Source organism: Zalophus californianus, chromosome 3 (genome assembly GCF_009762305.2).
Source record: "Zalophus californianus isolate mZalCal1 chromosome 3, mZalCal1.pri.v2, whole genome shotgun sequence".
Classification (NCBI taxonomy): Eukaryota; Metazoa; Chordata; class Mammalia; order Carnivora; family Otariidae; genus Zalophus; species Zalophus californianus.
Genome location: NC_045597.1, coordinates 19945256 through 19967593, shown reverse-complemented (window position 1 = coordinate 19967593; position 22338 = coordinate 19945256). Strand labels below are relative to the sequence as shown.

The window sequence follows — 22338 nt, the reverse complement described above, 5'->3', positions numbered from 1 at the left end:
GTTAAGAAGAATAAGCAAAGTCTGCAGGTGAAAAACTAGTTCACTTACCTTACAAAGCAATCAAAGCAAATTTCTTGTGGGGAATGTAGCTGGATTGGTAGCAATGTGATATAATAAGAAAATATACTGATTTCAGAAAAGGAGGATCTTGGTTGTTGTCTGTTCTCTGTCTGCCTTTGCGTCTGTATCTGTCTCTATATCTATATCATCTATAGAGAGAAAACTTTGTATCTATTAAATCCTAGATAGATAAATTATAAATCTATTTACTTATATAGATTGATCAATAGATAAACTGATCTATCTATGTTTTCTGGGGGAAAAAAGAATTAACCTTCCCATACAAGTGCACTCTTTTTCTTACCCAGTTCAAGTTAAAAAACAAGTTAGATAGTTGAATGGGTGCTCTCTTTCCAAATACTCTACCTTAAATATCATGTAGTATTGAGGCATATGGCGGTATGGGGAGAAGACTGACTGATATGGCTTGTTGTCTATCCATGTGGTACCATCACCAGCTGTGGCCACCTTTTATCAGAGTCCTAAATTATAGCTGCAGGCAGGTTATTGACATTTAATTCCTTATTCTATGAAACAAGTCCTCTTTATAATTTTTGCCTATTTAAATATGTCAGTTTTTCTTTATACTTCAGTGGGCATTTTGGTACCCAGGATAATCAGGTTGCCCCAGGGTCTCATTGTGTCTACAGGAAATTTGCTGAGACTGTCTGAGGCACTTAAGACACATCCACTTTGTATTGCCATGTAGACTTTTTTTTTCCTTACGAGATTTTTTTTCATGTATCATGTGTTAACATGAGGAGTTTGCACAAAGATTCTCTACTGTCACGTTCCCTAAACTAACAGATTGAATGGTCCCATCTCGGGACCTACCAACATACGACATTTTATTTTTCTCTTCTGATTCTCTAGCTCTACTTACCTGGAGAAGAATTAACAGATTTGGAAAGTTTAGGTGGCACTGTATCCATCAGGCAATGTGCTGAGTTTCCTCAGCGTTGCTAACGCCCACAATACAAAAGCATTGTTCTTAATATTTTTACCATCTATTGCCTGAGGCAAAAGATTCTTTCTATATAATATAGTTCTCTCAATGCCATAACCAGCAAGAAAAAAAATTCACATAATATTCCAAAATATCATTCTATTAGACTTCACATCACTTTGAGTCTTTCAATTTGACTCGTGGGTTATTAAAATATACCTTTCATGTTACATTGACAAATAACTCAGTTTTCAGGGCTCTCAAGGCTGCTTAGGTTTGGAGTTGTCTTCTCTAGGTCTTATGACTGTACAGAAACATCTTAAAAACAGTGTTTCAGTTTATTGGCCATAGGAGATAAAACATTTCTACTACATTAATATTTAATGTCCTCAAAAATTATTTGATAACTTTAATAAATAAACTATCTTATTACTAAAATTATTAATGCTATCTAATTAAGATGCATTTTAGGATCAAAATGGATCATAGCAGTACAACTCACTGATTTTTTTCTTTTTTTTTTTAATTTTATTTATTTATTTGACAGAGAGAGACACAGCAAGAGAGGGAACACAAGCAGGGGGAGTGGGAGAGAGAGAACCAGGCTTCCCGCCGAGCAGGGAGCCCAATGCGGGGCTCCATCCCAGGACCCTGGGATCATGACCTGAGCCGAAGGCAGGCGCTTAACGACTGAGCCACCCAGGCGCACTCACTGATTTTTTTCTTGATAAAGTATAGAGAGAAAAAAGATGACAAATTATAGGCCAAAAAAAAGCACATCTGAAAATCCTCAGATTTTTGAACTTTATTGTTCAAGCATATCCTAAAAGATATTTTCTTAAATTTTTTCTGAGAGTAGGAATTTAGATTGTTTGGATGTTTTTGTTATCATAAACCCTTGCGTATATTTATACAGACTTAAAGAGAATCATATTAAATAAATTCATAGAAGCACATATTCCAGGGCAAAGATACACATATAAAATTTCAACAGATAATGCCAAATTATTCCTTGTGTGGCAACAATCACCTTAAATCAAAGATTGTATACAACATCATCTATTCTCCAAATTTAATGAATGGCTTTAAAATGTCTTAAATTTTTTCCAATATAGTAACTGAGAAAGGTATTTTGTTTCAATTTTTCTTATAATTTTCATATATTTGTTGGCTTTTTACACGTTCTTTTTTGAGTTGTCATTTTTATTTTGTACCATTTCCTTTACTGTTTCTTTTTTAAATTTGTAAAATATAGATAGTATTCCTTTGCCTATTATGTATATTCCAATTATATTTCTCAGTTTATTATTCTGAAAACATTTCCTTAATCCTTTCTTTAGTTACTGTTTAAATTACTTCAAGTTGTTCTTTTATTATAGTGACTGTAGGTTTTATTTGATAGTAATTCTGTTTGGTACTTTATCAAATGTAGCTTTTATTTATAATATTGTGAATTCTTGCACTTTAGGATCTATTAGTTTTTAGCCATGATATTTTGTATCACCATATTTTCATTTCTCTCTCTCTTTCTCTTCTTTTTAATATCTCTGAAGGCATTTAAGCTTAAATGAATTAAATCTCTTTCAGATTGCTCTATTATCTTTAGTTCCTGGGGTATGGACTTGCCAACTCATTGATGAATGATCTCAGTTGTAACCAGATGCTCATAATTGATAACTGACTTAGTAACTTGGCTTGACCGAACTTTAGTAAATCTTCAGAAGTTTCCTCCCCACAGATCCCTGATTTTTGGCTTGACTCCAAGTTTCAAGAATCAGTATAGTACAGAACATCCCCCTTAAAAACTCATTCTCAGAATTGGCCAACCATTGAGAGTACATTTTCTGTTAAACAGGTCCACTGATACTGAAAATTCACTCCCATCTGCTTGCTCCCCATTTCCCTACAAAGTTCCTGCTTACCTCAATTATCCTTCCCTATAAAAGAAAAACTTTTTTTTCTTTTTGATTTTGAGACACTTGCAGACACTGAGGTCAGACTGTTCTCTTTATTTAAATAATATTTTCAAATAAAGTCTCTCCTTACCTGTCTGGATTTGTTTTTTAATTGACCTTTGGTAATAAGTTTCTATGTATGCTTTGGTGATTGCAGCATGTGAACTCATTAGCAATGGTTCTCTCTTCATAGATATGATGCTTTTGCCCAGCTCCCAGCTTTATGAAGTTTTATCAGTTTTAGTTATAACCATGCATGTGTTTGATCTCAATATTAATTTTAAAATCCAAGCCACTAAACATATATCCAGTTAAAATATACTGAACCACTAATGCAACTTTAATTTCAGCTTACCACTATGGCTTTGAGTTCTCTTTTTATTTTTTTTTCAAAGATTTTATTTTATGTATTTGACAGAGAGAGACACAGCGAGAGAGGGAACACAAGCAGGGGCAGTGGGAGAGGGAGAAGCAGGCTTCCCGCTGAGCAGGGAGCCCAACCCTGGGACGATGTCCTGAGCCGAAGGCAGATGCTTAACGACTGAGCCACCCAGGCGCCCCTGAGTTCTCTTTTTAGTTAGCTCTTGGATATCCCCTTTTTTGTTTTTAAGCTTATCTATATATTAAAATTGCTTTTGTACTCAACATTTCTATATGCTTGAGGCATCATAAAATATCACAAAATAAGTAAGGTATCATAAAATATCACTTAAATTCACCATAACAAATGGAATTATGCTTTTGAAAGTGTGTAATGTATTAAATAACATTATGTGGGTATTAAAATAATACAATTGCATTTGAATAGCAAAAAATATAGTCCACATTATTGTATTATTAAGTAAAAAAGTAAGTTAAAGAGTAGTATTTATAACGTGATTCCTTTTTGTTAAAATATCTTTTGATGGTATTTGCATAGACATATATCTTGGATGAATATATGTGAAACTATTAAAAATAGTTAGCTTCAGGAGGTAGGATTAGAATAAGATTAAGAGCTTTTTTTTTTCTCGGAATGCCTTGATTGATGGTCTTTTAGATGGTTGAATTTTCTTTTCTTTATTTCTTTTCTCTTACATATAATGTATCAGTGAGCAATTGTGCAAGTACTTCTAAAAGATGAATTCATAGATAATATTGCCTGGATCATAAATTGTAGAAGTACTTTAGTAAACTTTAATTTCAATGTGTGCTCTGTAGAGGACTTTTTAAAATATTGTATTGTTGAATTGTATTTAAAACATGCATATATTTTGTGATTAATAATTAATAGTTAAGGCACAACCTAGTGATTATAGTCAATAATATGGTATTATACTCTTTACAATTCCTAAGAGACCAGATTTTAAATGTTCTCACCATAAAAAGAAATTATAACTATGTGACTTGATAGAGTTGTTAGCTAATGCTACTGTGGGAATCATATTGCACTATATAAATGTATCAAATCAATACCATGTACACTGTAAGCTTACACAATGAAATGTGCCAATTATATCTCAATAAAAATAAAATTTAATTTAAAAATGAATGTAATTTATATTTATTTTATTTTATTTATTTATTTTTTAAACAAAATTCACATTTTATTTAGGTTGAAATAAACTATACAAAATTGATTTTCTTCACCAAAAATAACAGCAATATTTTCTGTATTATTCCTAGATAAACCACAAAACACTTATTTTTGTAGGTTTTCCAGGTTTTGTTTATAAATCAAGGCAGTAGATATAGTCATGGAAAAAGACAGAGGAAAAGAGACAAATCATTTGTCAGTATCCATGGCCTCTGATCCTGTCTTGACCATGAACAGAGGTGTTCAACATATACCTGCTAAAAAGCTTACGAAGACTTAGGTGTTCTACATACACTTGAAGACTTAGGTGTTCTACATACACTTGCTAAAGAGCTTATGAAGATGTTGGCTCAACAAAGGAATGTAAACAGCAACAATCCAATGTGGAACAAAAATGGCAGGCTCTCCCATTCAAACTTGAACTGTAACTTGTTCCTTTAAGTTTATTTGATAAAGACAAAATCTCTACTGCAAACCTTGCCTGGCAAGCTCACCTGTTTGTCTCTCTCTCTCTCTCTGTCTGGTAACTCCCTTTACTGTCCATTACAGATTTTTAAACATACTAACACTCCTACTATTCAAAGGTCACTCTGAGCTTCATTGTAACATTTTATAAAATGTACTCCTTCCTCCCATACCTCTTCAAAATCTTTATCTTCTAAGAACTGGTAACTCAGTACCAGACAATTGGATCCAGTGATAATAAATGTTTTATCTAAAATGACTTAACTAAAACAATTCCCAAGTGCCATTAGCAGAGATCCCACAGAAGTGTAATGTGGCACTTTCAATGCTATCTTCTGGAACAGGTACGTCTCCAAAGCATGAAAGTTTAAACAGGGAACATTTAAACAGGCAGATTATCAATGGCTAATGTACTCAATGAGAAGTTGACAGATCAAGATATTCAGTGATTAAGTGGCCTACATACATCTGACAGCTTTCCTGTAAGATATTTTCAAATTTCTTACAGATTTTTCCAAATATCAAACATAAGAGAAAGCCTACTCTAAGTCTTTTAGGTATTTTCGATGGTTTCTGAGTTATCTGTAGGAAGCTCTGACTTAGTTGTATAGAGTTTGATGTATGTGTCCACCATTAAATCCAGATCATGTTTTATATCAAAATCTATGTTAAGCAAAGCCAAGTTACTTGACCTTTGGTCTGTCAAAATGTTCCTCAGGTATGCTTTGAGACGCTTTTGCCCATTTTCATTGCGTTCATTCTCAATCTTCATCACAGGAAAAATACATAGGACTTTCAGCAGTGCATAAACATTAGGAAAAAACTTGATGTCTGGTAGATGCAGGGCTTCATAAATGGTGGATGGAAGCTCTATATCTTTCCCTCTGTGTTTCCACTTGATTCTCCAGTAATGCAGCTCAGCTGAGAGTGTGTCGGGATTGGGCAAGTCACTTCTGTACATGTCAGCATGGTGCTCCTCCGATGTGTTAAATTTGAACTGTCCCATGACAGAGGGTACAAGAGATAAGCATTTAAGAGCTTTGAGGTGCTGTTCTGAGAATATATCTTTCAAGTCCTGAGTGATGTGTTCCACTGTTGGAACACTTAGAGTTTCTTTATAGTAACTCTCAGAAGTGAGCTGAGATTCCAGGTTACCTTGCTGGGCTCTGCGGAATTTCCCAGGGAGTTTCATCTGAATATCAAGCTTAGTTGCCAAATTTGTAGCTTCTTCGAACCAAAATTCATGATAAACTTCAATATTTTCCATCACTTCATTTAGTGAATGCAGCACCGCAGTCAAGCTACTGGCTGCAAAGAAGACATCAGAGGTTTGCCCTTGAAGGTTTTTCCCAAAGGCTCTTGTAAAAGATAGAACATTTTTAAGAACAACAATGGTAACGATGAAATCAAAATCTGTTACTGCACTACAGAGAACAAAAGCTCGACCAGCTATATAGTTATTCCGTCTAATATTTGTGTCACTATTTATACCATCTAAACATAAAACAAGTACTTGTAGGAGGTCTACTAAAATTTCAAAAGCATCGTGCCTGCCTGTCCACTGAGAATGGCAGATTTCCTTCAGTTCTTTACCCTTTTCCTCATTGTTCTGAAAGAGGACAGAAATTACATTGTCAAGCTCCAAAAGCAATTGTGGAGATCGATGGAAGAAAGAACAAACTTCCTCAATTGTTTCTAACGCAACAGATACTCCCACAACAGGCATTGATTTTGCCAATCACATATTTAAGGCACAGGAAGAGCAAAGTGTGTAGACAGCTTGGGGATATTTCTCTAAAAGTCTAGAAGCAATGACTTTCATTTTGGAAGAAAATCCACTGGACAGAATGTAAGCCTGGCCACGACAATACTCCATGTTTAACCCCCACTTCTCAGTTATCGTAGTGTGAAATTTTACAGCCAAAATTTCTGCATCAGCTTCATAAGGCAAGAAGCCCACAAATTCCTCTCTCGGGTTATGAGATTCATCAGCAAACCTCACCAACACAGGCAAGTGTTCTTCCCCCGCTATGTCCACTACGTCATCAGTGATGATGGAAAAGAAGTGGGCGTCTCTCACTTCCCTGAGGGTCTCCTCCCGAATGAATGCAGCTCTCACAGATGTCTAGCATCTGTTTCAGCTGTGTTTTCGAGCACAACAATGTGTTAACTGCTGTTGTCTCAAAGCACTTTCTCAGAACCTCTTCACCAGAATGTATCTGGCACTCCAGCAGTGCTTGGAAGTTATCCGGGGTAGACAGACCCTCTAGGATTTCATCAGCTTCATGCCCATCCAGAGGTTTTTGTTTTCACATAAGAATCAAAATTTTAAATAAAGATTTTAAGTATTCTTTGTTTTCTTTCTCTTCAATGGTTAAAGGTAAAATGTCTTCATCCTGTTCTCCAATCCCTTCTACTGCACTGGGATTCTGAGCGTTGCTGTTGTTTATTTCTTTACGTTTTGGTTCCTGTTTAGAAGTTTTATCAAGTTTTTTCTGTTTCAGTGTCCTGATTTCATCTTCACTCAATTCTTTTATTCCTTTTCTGTATCTACTATGTGGATTGTTCAAATGACTGATAAGATCAAATATTGTTGGTGTTGCATTATCTCGAAGAACTGTCCTATAAGGACTCTCCCAGTGACTTCACAAGTATCTGCTTCAATTAATTTTGAGAAATAAAATAACCCAATCATTCTTTAGTTTTCTGATGCCTCTGCAAAATGTATAGTTCTACAGATCATAGAGGTCTCAAAGTGTTTGGCACATAATCAATAATGTTTATTTAGTTGATCAGGTGTTTTATCTTCTAAGTCCACTCTCCTGCGATTCTCCACCCACTTCTGGCATCTGGCCGGATCCACAGTAACCTGAAAAAGGCCAGGTCTGACTGTGTGCTCTTCCTCGTGCAGTTGGGGGCAGCGCAGAAGTTCGGCATCGTCGCCCACCCGCCCGCCGGCCCAGCCCTCCCCTCCCCACCTCCTCAGGGCAGCCCGCCCGCCGTTGGGGCCAAGGAGGGGAGCCAGGCCGGCCGGCCAGCTCAGCTCTCTTTATTTTATTTTTGTGCAAGAAAACTACAGGGTTCAATCTTTAAAGAAATCATAAGGTTCTGGTCCCCATAACAGTGAGAAACTAAGAGCAAGTTGCCTTAAGGTAGGAGATACATGTTTTGTTTTTTAATTTTATGTTTTGCTTTATTCTTAAGTAGGCAAAAAAAAAGGCTTTTTTATACTTAAATTTACTTGTCTTCACTTGTAAAACATTCCTTGCCTCACAACACTCCCAAATGAAGGATTAAGAAATAGTCTACAGAAGTGTGTAACTCCTCAGGTCTTGTGAAGGAGCTACTAAACTTCAGTGGTCAAGTCACACCAAGCAGACTTCATACGATGAGATGCACGCAGACACAAGGGAGCATCGCCCCCTATCCTTTACATAATTTAAAAACAAAGTGTTTATCACTAACATTCAAGATTGACCATGCACATTCCCACTGTTTCACGATTATTAAATGGAGATTCTTACATAACTTACTGCCTCAACACATGTTTTATCTTCTTCTCACCACCTAGAGGTGTCTATAAAATTTTATAAACCAGGTGATATCTGAAATGATGTTTCAGGCATAAGTCAAACTTCACCAGAGGAACTGTAAGTACTTCCAAGAAAAGAAAGCAACTTTTACTGATGGCAGAATGTTTGAGATGAGATGGAATTTTATGAATACATAAAATGCACAAAATTCCCTGAAGTGGGGAAATGGGATTAGCTTGGAATTTCGGGAGATTCAGATGATAAGCAAACATGGGCCAAAAGGTAATCAACCAGCTATGTATGACATGCTAAGAATTTCTGTGCTTCATTCTGAGGGGTACTAGTACTAAAAAGATTAATGTGTAGAAAATGGGTAGTGGACATTTTCAAAGTTTCTAATTCATTGGCCTAGGATAGAAACTAGAAATTTACTCTTTGAACAACGTTTGTAAGTTGAAAAACATATTTGATATATGAATATAATATGATATGTGATTTGATGTGAATATCCATATGATAAAACTAAGCTTTAGTTATAAAGACCTTTATAATCTTTACATTTTAAAACCTAAATAAAAATAGTTAATTATAAGTAAATATGACCAGAATCATTTAGGAAACAGAAAAGTAAAAATTAATACAAACATGTTCCAACATTCACAGTGTTTAATAAAAGCCACAATGGGTACAGAAATCAAGGTTCCTGTTCTAGTAACTTAAAGCACTTTCATGCCTCGTATTACTATCTCTAGTCCGATTTAATGAAGATCTGTATTTGGAGAACACAGTAATTCTGGAACTTCAATAGAGCAATATAAAATTTCTCAAATTCTATGAATATATGATCCACAAGTTTTTTATTTGCAGAATCAAAAGCTGTTTTAGTGCGATTGTGCCGGGGTATCATACTGAATGGCGTTGACTTTTCTCGGTCTGAGTTTCTTTACTTTCCGTTACTTCCAAGCAATGGAAAGAAATTAAAAGACATGATCTTTAATATCCTTTACAATAACAGTGTTTTAGTTCTACCAAATATCCAATATGAATTACCAGTGTATATGTAAATTCATAATCAGGTGACCATGACAGAGGGAAAGGAAAATGCAGATGACTGAACAGGAATGTGTGATTCAGAGAGGAAGTAATGCACACTAACTTAGAGAGACTAAAGACACAAAAGATACTTATGAAGTTATTTACATATTGGAAACATGTTGAACCTAGCATATGCAGATATATACCCAACCTTATTTTATTATATACTACCAGGTTAAATATAAATCCTAGAAAATGCTAGAAAAAATGTATGGAAATGCAGAGCAGGAGAAGAAAACCCAAGAATTCACTAGAAGAGAGGATAGAAAAGCTGTACGATCTAATTGCTAGACATGGGGTTTAATAAAATACCTGTAAGAGAGGAAGAGGTGTGACCTTGGGCCTAAATGAGATCGGAAACTAGAACCAAATTCAGTGCTACCAAACATAATCCAAGATTCATGAGAATGACACTAGAGAAAAACTGCATATCGACCTAGGAAAGCGTCAGAAGTTTGTCCTGGGCCTTAATGCTGGAGGTGGGAGAAATGTCCTCTCTGAAAAATTTAATCCCCCATTTTTTTCCATGTACAATTGAGGAAGCCAAGCTCATAGTGTCTGTATGTCGTAGGAAGTCAGGGAGGAAGAAAATAAAGCAAAAGCTGGTCTATTAACAGTAAAGTCACTGTCGTTCCCTCCCCCCACAATAAAAGTCCCCAGCAGCACTCTCTGCTCTAGAGGGAACCCAGGGATTCCAAGAGCAAAAAATAATAAAACAAACACACCTGAATCTGTTGAGGATGACTGCATTACCTAAAATTATAAAAGACACAGATAGTAATCATCCATGAGGGGGTACACCAGAATTAACAAAATTGAACCATTAACAACAAAACAATTTATGATGATAAAACAATCTCAGAAAGTCTACAACAATATTTGCATAAAATACATAAACAGATAACCCAATCATAATTAAAGCAAAGGAAAAATGTTAAGTGGCAAAATTTTTAAAAGATATAAATAGAACATCTAGAATATTTTAATGTAATTTTTGAAAAAAAAAATTCAGTGGAGAACTTAAGCAAACTTTAGAACAGAGGAGAGATTCCAAAGGTACTGGAAGGTAGATCTGAAGCAAGTGGCTAAAACAAAGCACACAAAGATGGACAAAAGGTTCTGTAGAATTGAATTAAGAGTAGTTGAACACTAGAGCTCTTACCTCTAAAAGGACAATTTTATAATAAACTAGGGAAAATATAGTAACCTTCCTTTCCAAGCTCATCACATGAACAATTCCAGGGCTACATTTCATATTACAGCATATAGAGATGGTGCCGGCTGGAGTTGTGCCATCTGTAACATGAATGATCTTATGCAGAGGACTCCTCTTCCACTTCCTCCCTCATATATTATTTCTAACATATATCACCTAGTTTTAATCCATAGGATATTTTATTTGCACAACTACTTTTATCAGATTAAATTAGAAAAAGATTTCAGGGGCGTCTGGGTGGTTCAGTCGGTTACGCGTCTGCCTTCGGCTCAGGTCGTGATCCCGGGGGTCCTGGGATCGAGCCCCGCATCGGGCTCCCTGCTCAGCGGGAAGCCTGCTTCTCCCTCTGACCCTACCCCCTCTCATGCTCTGTCTTTCTCTCACACACACTCTCTCAAATAAACAAATAAGATCTTTTAAAAAAAAGAAAGAAAAGATTTCAATCCAGCTGCTACAAAATACCTGATTAAGAATTTTATCTTAGAACTATGTACAGAAATTTTTAGCCATTCTTTTAGATGTGTTATTTCACATTAAAATTATTTCAGTAAATTACAAGTTTGCATTAAGCTTTCTACTTCACTGATACTGAATTCAAGAAGTATTCATTTGAGAATAATTTGTATGTCTTCAGCCAATACTTTCAGTCGAATGCATTGTATTTGTTGTCATATTTTCTTCTTTATAAGAAGATTCCTTGAATGAATCCCTCTTCTTCTCTGTATGCAGTTCCAGAAGATAACAATGCTTCCCACCCCACCCCTAAATAGATATATGTTTCTTTCTTCAGACAGTAAACTGTCTGGAATTGGGAAAATGAGTTACCTCTTTGTGTCACTCCAGCTATCCTTTAAATCCATTTTTTTTTTATTGAGAAAACTCATTTCCCCACATACTTTAATGCAATTCCAGAAATTATAGAAATAGCACTCCACATCTGGTATGATAGAATGATGATCTCTTCTACTTTCTGCTTCAGTATCATTCAGTGAATTTAAACCTTTAAAAAATGTCTTCAGTGTGATAGGAAAGCACTTTAGTAGGAATGTGACTAATGTCTAGTAGACGTCCCAATAAATAAACCTTTCCTTATTCTCCAGATGTGGTTTTTATTCAACATTACTATTCACGGTAAACAACAGACTGGTAAAATAGTACGGTTTAATGATGAATTAAACTGCATTGCACTGACATTCTCTAAACCAGTAAGTTCTATGTAATTGATTTTCTTTCAGAGGTCAATGTGAAACAGCAGTTTGAAAGTGACATCCCAAAATAAATTCTGATTGTTGACCCTTGCTGTAACTGTCTTTCTGTATATCATTAGCTGAGGCATTAAATCTGTAAGTTTCTTCACCTGTATAACATGGTAAGAAAAATGATTTTCTACCAGAGGATTATGAGGGTAACTGTTGACAACACAGCTTTTAAGCTTTTGATTCCTAGTATTTTTAATGCAGATAAATTTAATATATGCCAATTTGATCATCGTTATGAATATATTTTATCTCAGTGTATATATACATACCCAAATTGTATTATAAATTATATACATTATTGATGTTCATTTCTAAAATGTCAATGCTTAACTGACTTTAAATGTCAGAAAAAAACCTTTCATATTGATAGACAATATATTATAGTATTTGAAATGAAATGCAGCTTTCTTTCACCCTTAGGGTTTGCATTTACCCTGTAGTTTCTGTCTTTACCAAAAATACAGTGGCTTGCATTGACCATATTGTTTTTGAAGTAAGCATGATTTATATTTTATTGAATACTGAGGTTTTAAAAACTGACAGCATGTTTATTACTCACGACATTATTATTTTAATGGTGCATATGATACTGAAGCTCAGTGGCATTTTTTCTGGGACAAATGTATAAATTGGAACAATTAGGAAGTCCAAACAACCTAGAGAGATTTGGCCAGGGGATTAAAATAAGAAAGGCAAAGGGAAGATCAAGCCACAACTTGGGAGTCCCATTTCCTGGCTTCTCCTTAAAGAAGAAAAGCGCAGAGGAGGCTCATTATTTCTTAGTTCCAGGGCAAGGAGTGGGCTATTCAAGCAGAAAAGACATATATTGGGTAAAGGGAAATGTTCCACTCATTGACTTCATGCTCTTTCAGTGACCATTTTTATGACTAGGCTAGCCCTGAAGGCACCAAGGCACATGGTCTGGGGTGTGGTGCATGAAAAAACTTCAAGAAGGAGATAGTAGCTCCTCCATGAGGTGATCCAAGAGTGAATATGGTGAAAGGAAATGCAAATGGTGGGACTATAGCCCTCCTGTGCAGACCCATTCACTGGTACTTAGCTGGCAACACTCTGTTGATGGCCTGATGCTTCTGAAACCCAATATGCCTCTGACTACATGGGCTTCAGAGGAAGCTGTAGGTAGACAAAGAGAAGACCCACAATTACCTAGCAAAAATATAGACAAAAATTCAGATCGATAAAGGCAAAAACCTGAGCCAAACTCTACTAGGTATGAATTTTGGTGGAAGCAGACAATTTAATATTTTCAGGGAAAAATTCAGAAGTTTATTTCCTAATTCAAAACTCTAGTGCTTTAAAATCACTTTGGTATTGTTGCAACTAAAAAAATGCAGGAACAACTCCAGCATTCTGTTACTAGGTACAAGGTCTTTTTGGGAAGCATGCACCTTTCAAATGTGATTTCTCTAAATATTTCATCAATAAGTAGACCAATGCAGGTAAACTGAAAAAACAAAACAAGTAATTTGTTTTGTAGAACTTGATACTTCATCCAGTCAGCAAGCTAGTGATGTAGCTGTGGACGAGATCAGTGCCATTTTCCAGGATTATCTTATACCTTGGTGATGCCTACCTATGTTTATTTTTGTAAACACCAAGCATTTTTTATGATATCATGGACCAATTTAATTTATTATGGAAAAACACATCATTTGGAAATTGTGAACCAAGTCTTCTCCCAAAATAATAGTTATTAATTGTAGCTGAAGAAATGAATGCTAAACCATATCAGCTTGAAACAGCCAAAAACACAAAGAATTTTAGACTTGGTTGTTAAAGTACAGGGTTAAAGAAATAAAAATAAAATGGATACCTTCTAATTATTGTTTACAAAAAGAAAAAAAGAAGAGACAGAGAGAGTAGAAACGATGGAGGGAAGGTGGGAGGGGGAAAAGAATTCAATTTGCACCTTGCTTTCACCTAAGTTATTCTACCTGGATTTATCTTTAGAGGCAAAGACGAATACCTAAACCCATCACTGAGACTGGGGCAAGACTTTTTAACATAGTTTTCTTTCATAAATTTTAATAAAATTTTAGAATATGGAATACAGCTGTATATTTTTGTCCAGATTACAGAGGTAGCAGTATACCTTCACATAACAAAAAATAGTTGTGATTAAGTTATTGCTATTAACATCCCCAACCAAATGATGATTTGTCTGGCCATGGAAAAGATAGCTGTGTTGACACCTTAAATATACCTGTGGTTCAGCAAAGAATAAAATGCAACAGAAGCTAAGTTATATAGCATGATCCATTAGCCTTTATATGACTAGATCATGTAACTCTGGTACAACAAGGAAATGTGAACCTGGATCCTAGAAGTTGTGTCCAGATGGGGTGGCATAAAAGGAATAAAATTGATCACATTTTTGAAAAACATGTAGATCTTTGTACGCTGAATTCCTCCAGTAACACTTTCCCTCTACAAACACATACCAGAAAATGTGATAAAAAGCTGCATACCATGATTCTAAACTCCTTTAACTGCCATGATTTTAGGTTCCTCTAAATTTCTTTTGGCTGCTGAAGCCACCAAATTTCAGGTGTGTTTTTATGAGAAACAAATAAAGCTCTAGAGACTGTGTGAAACCAACAGTATCATTTCTCAGAAGAGGCCCTCTAACTTTGAATACATAAGGGATTGAACTAACGATATAAATAAACTACATTCATTTTTGCCAAACTATTCCACATACGGCATAAGCAACAATTGTATTAAATTATGAAGTCAAGGGGCACCTGGATGGCTCAGTCATTTAAGCAGTTGACTCTTGGTTTTGGCTCAGGTTGTGATCTCAGGGTCGTGAGATCGAACCCAGTGATGGGCTCCAAGCTCACTGTGGAGCCTGCTTAAGATTCTCTCCCTCTGCCCCTTTTAATTTCCCCCCAACCAACTTCAAATTACCAAAATTATATTATTGTTTATATAACTGTGGGAAATGGGCTACATCTGAGTTACATTATTACCAAATACAAGAGACTGAATTAAATATTTTAGCTGCTAAAGTAAGCCAATTACATATATATAATATAGATATTTATTATTATATATGAAAATCTATTTTAATGAGATTCTTTGTGTCATCACATTATTGTTTTTCATCTATATTTATACTTCTAAAGATTTATAATTAAAAATAACTTAGATTCTAGTGGCCTAAATTTTGCCTTTATCTTACTAGTCCATTCCAAGTTGATAGAAGTAGTTATTTGAGAAACCCATATATGTGAATAATTCACACTCTATTATATTAGAGAAGAAATATGTGACGTTAAATACCTTTTTTGAAACCTTTTTGGGGGAGAAACATAAAGGAGAATAAATTAACATATAATTTTTACATGGCTCAAACTTTGTCAATCATCAGGATAGAACTTAAAACAGATGATCTTCTCATGAAATATTCCAACATTTTCTTCTCTTACCAAGTTTCCTAATGAGGTAATAATTTCCAAAAAGCTCTTCAAACAAGAGACTGTCTTTCCTCTCTTGGCTTACTCCACCCTCTGATAGAATTTGAAACATAATATGACAACCAAATTATAATTAATTCTGAGTCACTAATTCATTCCAAAGTTATAGGAAATGTGTAATCCTCTCTAACTATAGCAAGTCTCAATTGGCTTTTTAAGGTGTTTCTTAAATTCAGGGATCCTTCTGGAAGGAAAACTTTATAGGTGTCTCCATGTTGCTTTGAGATGGCCTTCAATTAAATCTATGAACAACTAGGTCTATTGTCCATTGTGTGTGTGTGTGTGTGTGTGTGTTTGTATATGGTACTATTCACAGATAGAAATTTTTCTTACATATGGATATATAATTGCTCCAGCACCATTTGTTAAAGACTATCCTTTCTCCCCTGAATTACCTTAGTATATCTGTCCGAAAATTAGATGTCCAAAAATGTGTGAATCTTTTTCTTGATGCTATTTCCATTCAACTGATATGTGTGTCTTTTTTGATACTACTACTCAAATTAATGCTAAATTTCAAATTTTGTTCTTTTTAAAAGTTACTTTAGCAAGTTAGGATCTTTATGTTTTTATATGAATTTTAGAATCTGTTGTCACTATGTACAGAAAGCCTGCTGGATTTTAAGATTTCATTGTATCTCTACAACAATTTGAAAGGCTTTGACACCATAACATTTTATATCTTCTGAGTTATGAATAAGATGTATCTCTCCATTTATCTAGACCTTCTTTAATTTCTATCAGTAATAGTGTAATTTTCAGAGTAACAGTTTGGTACATATTTTGTCAGGTTTTTCTGTATCTTATAATTTTAATGCTAATAAATAGCATTGCTTTCTTAATTTCAATTTCTAATTCTTTATTCAAAGAATATGAATACATAGATGATGCTTGTACATCCATCTTATATCTCAGAAACTAACTGAACTCATTAGTTTTAGTAGCTTTTTTTGTAGATTCTGTTAGATTTCTACATTTCTTTCTTGTCTTTGGATATCTATTATTTTTCATTTTTTTAACTTATGATGCTGCCTAGAACCCTCAGTACAATGTTGGATAGAACAGTGCCAGTGGACATCCTTTCATTCTGATCTTATAAGAAAATTATTCAGTGTTTCACCATTAAGTTGTTATTAAATATAGATTTTTTTATGTTTCTACCATGTAAAATTGTGCTTTTCTATTCTTAGTTTTTGACAGTGGTTATCAAAAAATAATGTTGGATTTCATCCAGTGAGTTTTCCTACATCTTGTGAGATAATTATATGAATTTTGTTGTTTAGTTTTTTTAAATATGGTAAATTACATTAATTTTTGAATACTAAATCAAACTTGCATTCCTGAAATAAACTTTACTGAATCATGATATAATATCATTTTTAAAAATTGTTAGACTTTATTTGATTTTCAAAAATTATTTTTGCATCTATGTTCATGAGGGATATTGATCTAACAATTGACTTTTTTGTAATTTTTTTTTATCTCGTTTGGTATCAGTGTAAAGATAGCTTCAAAAATGAGTTGAAAAATATTCTTTCCTCTTACTTTTTCTGAAAAAAACAAGTTTGTGTAAGATAGTGTTAGTTCTTACTACTAAGCAAGAATTTTCATAAAATTCACCAGTAAAGGTTTCTGGGCCTGAAGTTTCCATTAATGGGAGAATTTAACTACAATTCTACTTCATTAAAAGAAATAGGGCTATTTAAGTTATTATTATTTTTTTTTTTAGTGATTCTTGATAGATTTTTGCCTCAAGGAACCATCTCCTCTAATTTGTCAGAGTTTTGGCATACCATTTTATAATATTTCTTCATTACTCTTTCACATCTGTATTCTGTATTACAGATATTGGCAATTTGTACTTTGTATCTTGATTTCTGGTTCATTCCAGCTAGACACTGATCAGTTTACTTATGTTTTCAAGTAAAAAGTTTTTGGTTTTATTGATTTTCTTTATTATTTTTCCATTTTCTGTTCATTGATTTTTTTCTCTAATCTCTCCCAGTTTCTTTCTTCTGCTTAATTTGAGTTTCTTCCTTTTTTTTTTTTTTTTTGTTTCTTAAACATGAAAACTGAATTTATTGAGTTGAGAGAATTCTTGCTATCTAACAATGATTTTACTGTTATAAATATGTCTCTAAGCTCTACTTTAGGGGAGTCTCATAGATTTTGATATGTTGTGTTTTCATTTTCATTAGTTCAAAATATTTCTAGGGCGCCTGGGTGCCTCAGATGGTTAAGCGTCTGCCTTCAGCTCAGGTCATGATCCCAGCGTCCTGGGATTGGGTCCTGTATCGGGCTCCCTGCCCCTTGGGAGCCTGCTCCTCCCTCTGCCTCTCTCTCTCTCTCTTTTTCTTTCATGAATAAATAAATAAAATTTAAAAAAAAGTACTTTTGAATTTCTTTTTTTTTTAATTTCTTCTTTGACTTATGGGTAATTTAGAAGTGTTTTATTTACTTTTTGCATATCTGAATTTTCCAGATATCTTTCTGCTGCTGATTTCTAACTCAATATCAATATGGTCAGAGAACATATTCAATATGACTTGATTCTGTTCAAATGCAATAAAATTTGTTTTATGGAACAGAAAATATTTCTGGTGTTGGAAAGTCTACTAAAAATGTCAAGTTGGTTCAGACTGTTCAAATTTTCTATATTCTTGCAGATTTTCTATTTCCTCTATCAATTATTTAGTGAGGGATACTGAAACCTTTGACTGGGATTGTGGGTTTATCTATTTCTCCATATAATTTAATGAGGTTTTGTTTCATGTATTGGAAGCTCTATTATTATGTGCCAAATTCTCTTGATCAATCAACCACTTTTTTTTTTAATTATGAAATTACCTTCTTTGTCCCTGGTGATATTCTTGGCTCTGGAATTTTTTCTGGATGATATTAATATACTCCAGATTTCTTTTGACTATTCGCATGGTATATTTTTTACATCCTTTAATTATTAATATTTTGATGTCTTTATATTTAAAGTGATATCTTATAAGCAGCATGTAATTAGGTGTATTTATATCCCATCTGATGATATATCTTACAATTAGGGTGTTTAGAATATTTTTAATTTAATGTGAATATTGATATGTTTTACTTTGTCATTTGCCAGTTTTTTTATTTAATCCATCTCTTCCTTTTTCTCCTTCTCCCTTTCTTTCTTCTTGCTTTTGTCTTATTGTAATATTATTACTCCATTTTATCTACACTCTTGGTTTATTATTTAAAAACTCATTTTTATATCCTTACTTCATTTCCCTAAGTTTTGAAAAATAATATAGTTGTTTATTACAGCCTACCTACAAATGGTATTATGCCATTTTACATATGGTATAAAATACCAAGTATTTATAAAAATTAATTTTGGAATTATTTTTTATGTGAAGCCCAGTTTTTCTGGTTGTAATACAAAAAAGTTAAGGAAAGGGAAATATCAGCTAGAGTATATAGTTATGCTTAAAATTTTCACCACAGTAAAGTCTTAAAATTCTAACACTCATTTTTTCAAAAACTACTTACAGGTTATTTGTCAAGGCATGAACAGTTTCCATGGGAATAGAATCAAGTACCCTCAACAAGAGGTTTCAGGAGTCTGTTAAATTTCAATGCCTGAAACTTAGCAATCCTCTAATAACATAATCTAATTACTAAGTGCTAAATTCAGCAACAATTTCTCAAACATACTCCTAGAGTGGCTGTCATGATTCTCTAAATAGTGACTAACAGGAAATGAATAATTATAGTGTGGTTTTTAAAATTGTGCCACTGAAAATTGAGCCTGCACAAAACCACCATGTTATAGAATTCACAACTCAATTGTATGTTTAAATAAAATACTTTAAAAATAGTATCACTCTTCAGTAATGAAGATAAAGCAATTGAATTCTCAGTGGAGCTTAGACATATAAGGTCTGTTATTTGTCATCACAATATTGGGCCTTTAGATTTAGGATTCCTTTATTTACCAAAATGCATACTTACAATCTCTTGATGTGATCAAGTTATGATAGATTCGTAAGTTTGTATTAGATCTACTTCCACTTGACACTGTAGCCATAATTTTCCCCCAGAAGTATTTTATTTATCAATATGAACTAATTTCAGTCTATATTTTATGTTCTTTATGGTGAAAATATATTTTGAAAAAAATTTTATATGCTCTTAGTAGACTTTATCTAGAAGGGCAAAGTAAAGGAAAGAATGCACCGATCAGCCATGTTTCAGTGATAAGAACCTATATCAAGGCATTTGGCTGAATTATCTGTTTTGTTTGTTTGTTGGGTTTTTTTTAGATTTATTTCTTTATTTGAGGTGTGGGAGGGCAGAGAGAGAGGGTGAGAGGGAGGCTCCAGCAGACTCCCAGCTGAGCACAGAGCCTCACACAGGCTCAATCCCACTACCCTGAGGTCATGACCTGAGCTGAGATCAGGAGTTGGGCGCTCATCCAACCGAGCCACCAAGGAGCCCCAGAATTATCCAGTTATTTAATTTTTTTTTCATTTTGGATGAAAACATTTTGGAGGGAGTAAATAAACACAGCCTTCAATATACTTCTTTAGAGAGAGCCAACAGGTATAAATCAAACTCCGCCTTTCCCATTTTGAGATTGGATGCCCTGTGTTGATCTAATGTTCATGGTTCAGTTACAGTACATCTGAATCCAGGACTCAGTTCTGACCACCAATGATTAGAAAATAAAATGAAGAAGGTGATTTATATTCCGCGAGTGAGAAGATTTGAACAAAAAGTAAAATAAATGTTAATTATAAAATGATAAAATAAATAAATGAGTACTGAAATGAGCCAACATTAGGAAAAAATTATATCCAAGTCAAATGTCATTTCCTTGGAAAAGTCATCTCCAACTTCTCCAGAGGTACTGGGTTATTCAGGAGTTCCTCCGTAACATCTCTTTGATAATATTTACCACATTATAAGATACAAAAAGAGATATAATTTCAGCTTAATACTATTTATCTAGTTATGTACATGTTATATAAAAATTACATGTATTCTAATATTTAAAATCCACAAAAAATTAAGAAAGCTAATTTATCCCTTCCACCTCTCTCTTCCTATCACCCAGGTTCATTATCCTGTGGCAATTATGTTGTTAATTTCTTATGTATTCTTCCAGAGCTATCTACATATATTAACATACCTATTTATTTATATTCATTTTTGTATCACTTATGCTACCACATACACTTTTGGGGACTTGTTTTATTTACCTGGAAATTATACTTTAGAAGAAATGTAGAGCTTTCTCCTTTTAATATCTGCATAATACTTGATTATTAATTCATTAGGATGAACATTTAGCATTTTTCATTTTTTGTGCAATACACAAATAGAATAAAGCCTTAAAATAAATTATTGAGTCATTACTATATGTTGTATTTTGAAACAAGTGTTTGTAGGAGTATTTATGATCTTACCTGCCCTTCCAGAAATGTACCATGCCCATCAAAAAGTGAAGCCTACTTTCCTTCAGCTTTCAATTGGCTGTAACTTTGTGAATGTTTCAAAAAATAGAATTTGATTAAAGTAATAATGTAGTTTATGTGACTAGGACATAAAATGTGATGAAGCTTTAGTCTGGCTATGTCTCCTGGGACATTTGCTCATAGAATGCACTCACCATGTTATAACAAATTCTGCAACATAGAGAGCCACAGGTAGATAGTCCAGCTAAGGTCCCTATTTATCACTTATAGCCCTTATCAGCCTAAAGCCACTATCAATTGCCAAAATGTGAGAAAGCCTGTAGATAATGTTAGCCCTAGCCTTCGAGCTACTCCCGCTGAATCCAAGTTGAGTAGAGATAAGATATACTCAGTGCTGCCCAAATTAAAGGCTCATGAGCAAGATAAATGCCATCATGAGTTAGATCACTAAGTTTCAAAATAAGTTTTGACACAGCTGTGGTAATCAGAATAGTCATGATGAAGTAACTGGTCCTGGATTGTGCCTTTCTGCAATACAAACTATAGAAAAAGAAGAAAATAGCAGGAGAGGAAGAATGAAGGGGAGTAAGTCAGAGGGGGAGACGAACCAGGAGAGATGATGGACTCTGAAAAACAAACTGAGGTTTCTGGAGGGGAGGAGGGTGGGGGGATGGGTTAGCCTGGTGATGGGTATTGAGGAGGGCACATTCTGCATGGAGCACTGGGTGTTATGAACAAACAATGAATCATGGAACACTATACCAAAACAAATTATGTAATATGCGGTGATTAACATAACAATAAAAAATAAAAAAAAAATAAAACTAGGGGCGCCTAGGTGGCTCAGTCTGTTAAACGACTGACTTGTGATTTCGGCTTGAGGCCTGATCTCATGGGTCCTGAGATCAAGCCCCATGTCAGGCTTCACACTCAGCACAGACTCTGCTAGAGATTCTCTCCTTCTGCCCCCTTCCCCCACTCACATGCTCATTTGTGTTCTCTCCCTTTCTCTCTCTAAAATAAATCTTTAAAAACAACTGTAAAACTAGACAATATAAAGAACAGGAATAAAGTAAGGATATCCTCTTTAATAATTTTCATAAAAATTATATTGGAATTCCTAACCAGCGTAACAAGGTAACAAAATAAATTAAAAATCAACTTGTGCTTATTTATAATTAATGATTGTATACAAAGAAAATCCTAAGGAATCTCCAACAAAGTTACTTAAAAAAAATCAAATCTTTAAAAAGAATTAATAATAATTTACAATAGCAGCA

At 34.1% G+C, this 22338-nt stretch overlaps 1 protein-coding gene and 1 long non-coding RNA gene across 2 annotated transcripts in view; both read right to left on the bottom strand.

Annotated features, from left to right (window-relative positions):
• The window catches only part of LOC113920602, a 62039-nt gene that overhangs the window by 18942 nt on the left and 20759 nt on the right, over nucleotides 1-22338 (bottom strand). The gene's annotated exons all lie outside the window — the stretch shown is intronic.
• Nucleotides 5442-7939, bottom strand: LOC113920601 (52 kDa repressor of the inhibitor of the protein kinase-like). Its single transcript, XM_027590854.2, is given in 4 exon segments — nucleotides 5442-7109; nucleotides 7111-7635; nucleotides 7722-7867; nucleotides 7870-7939. Coding segments are annotated over 4 exon segments (2295 nt in total). The 3' UTR covers nucleotides 5442-5555.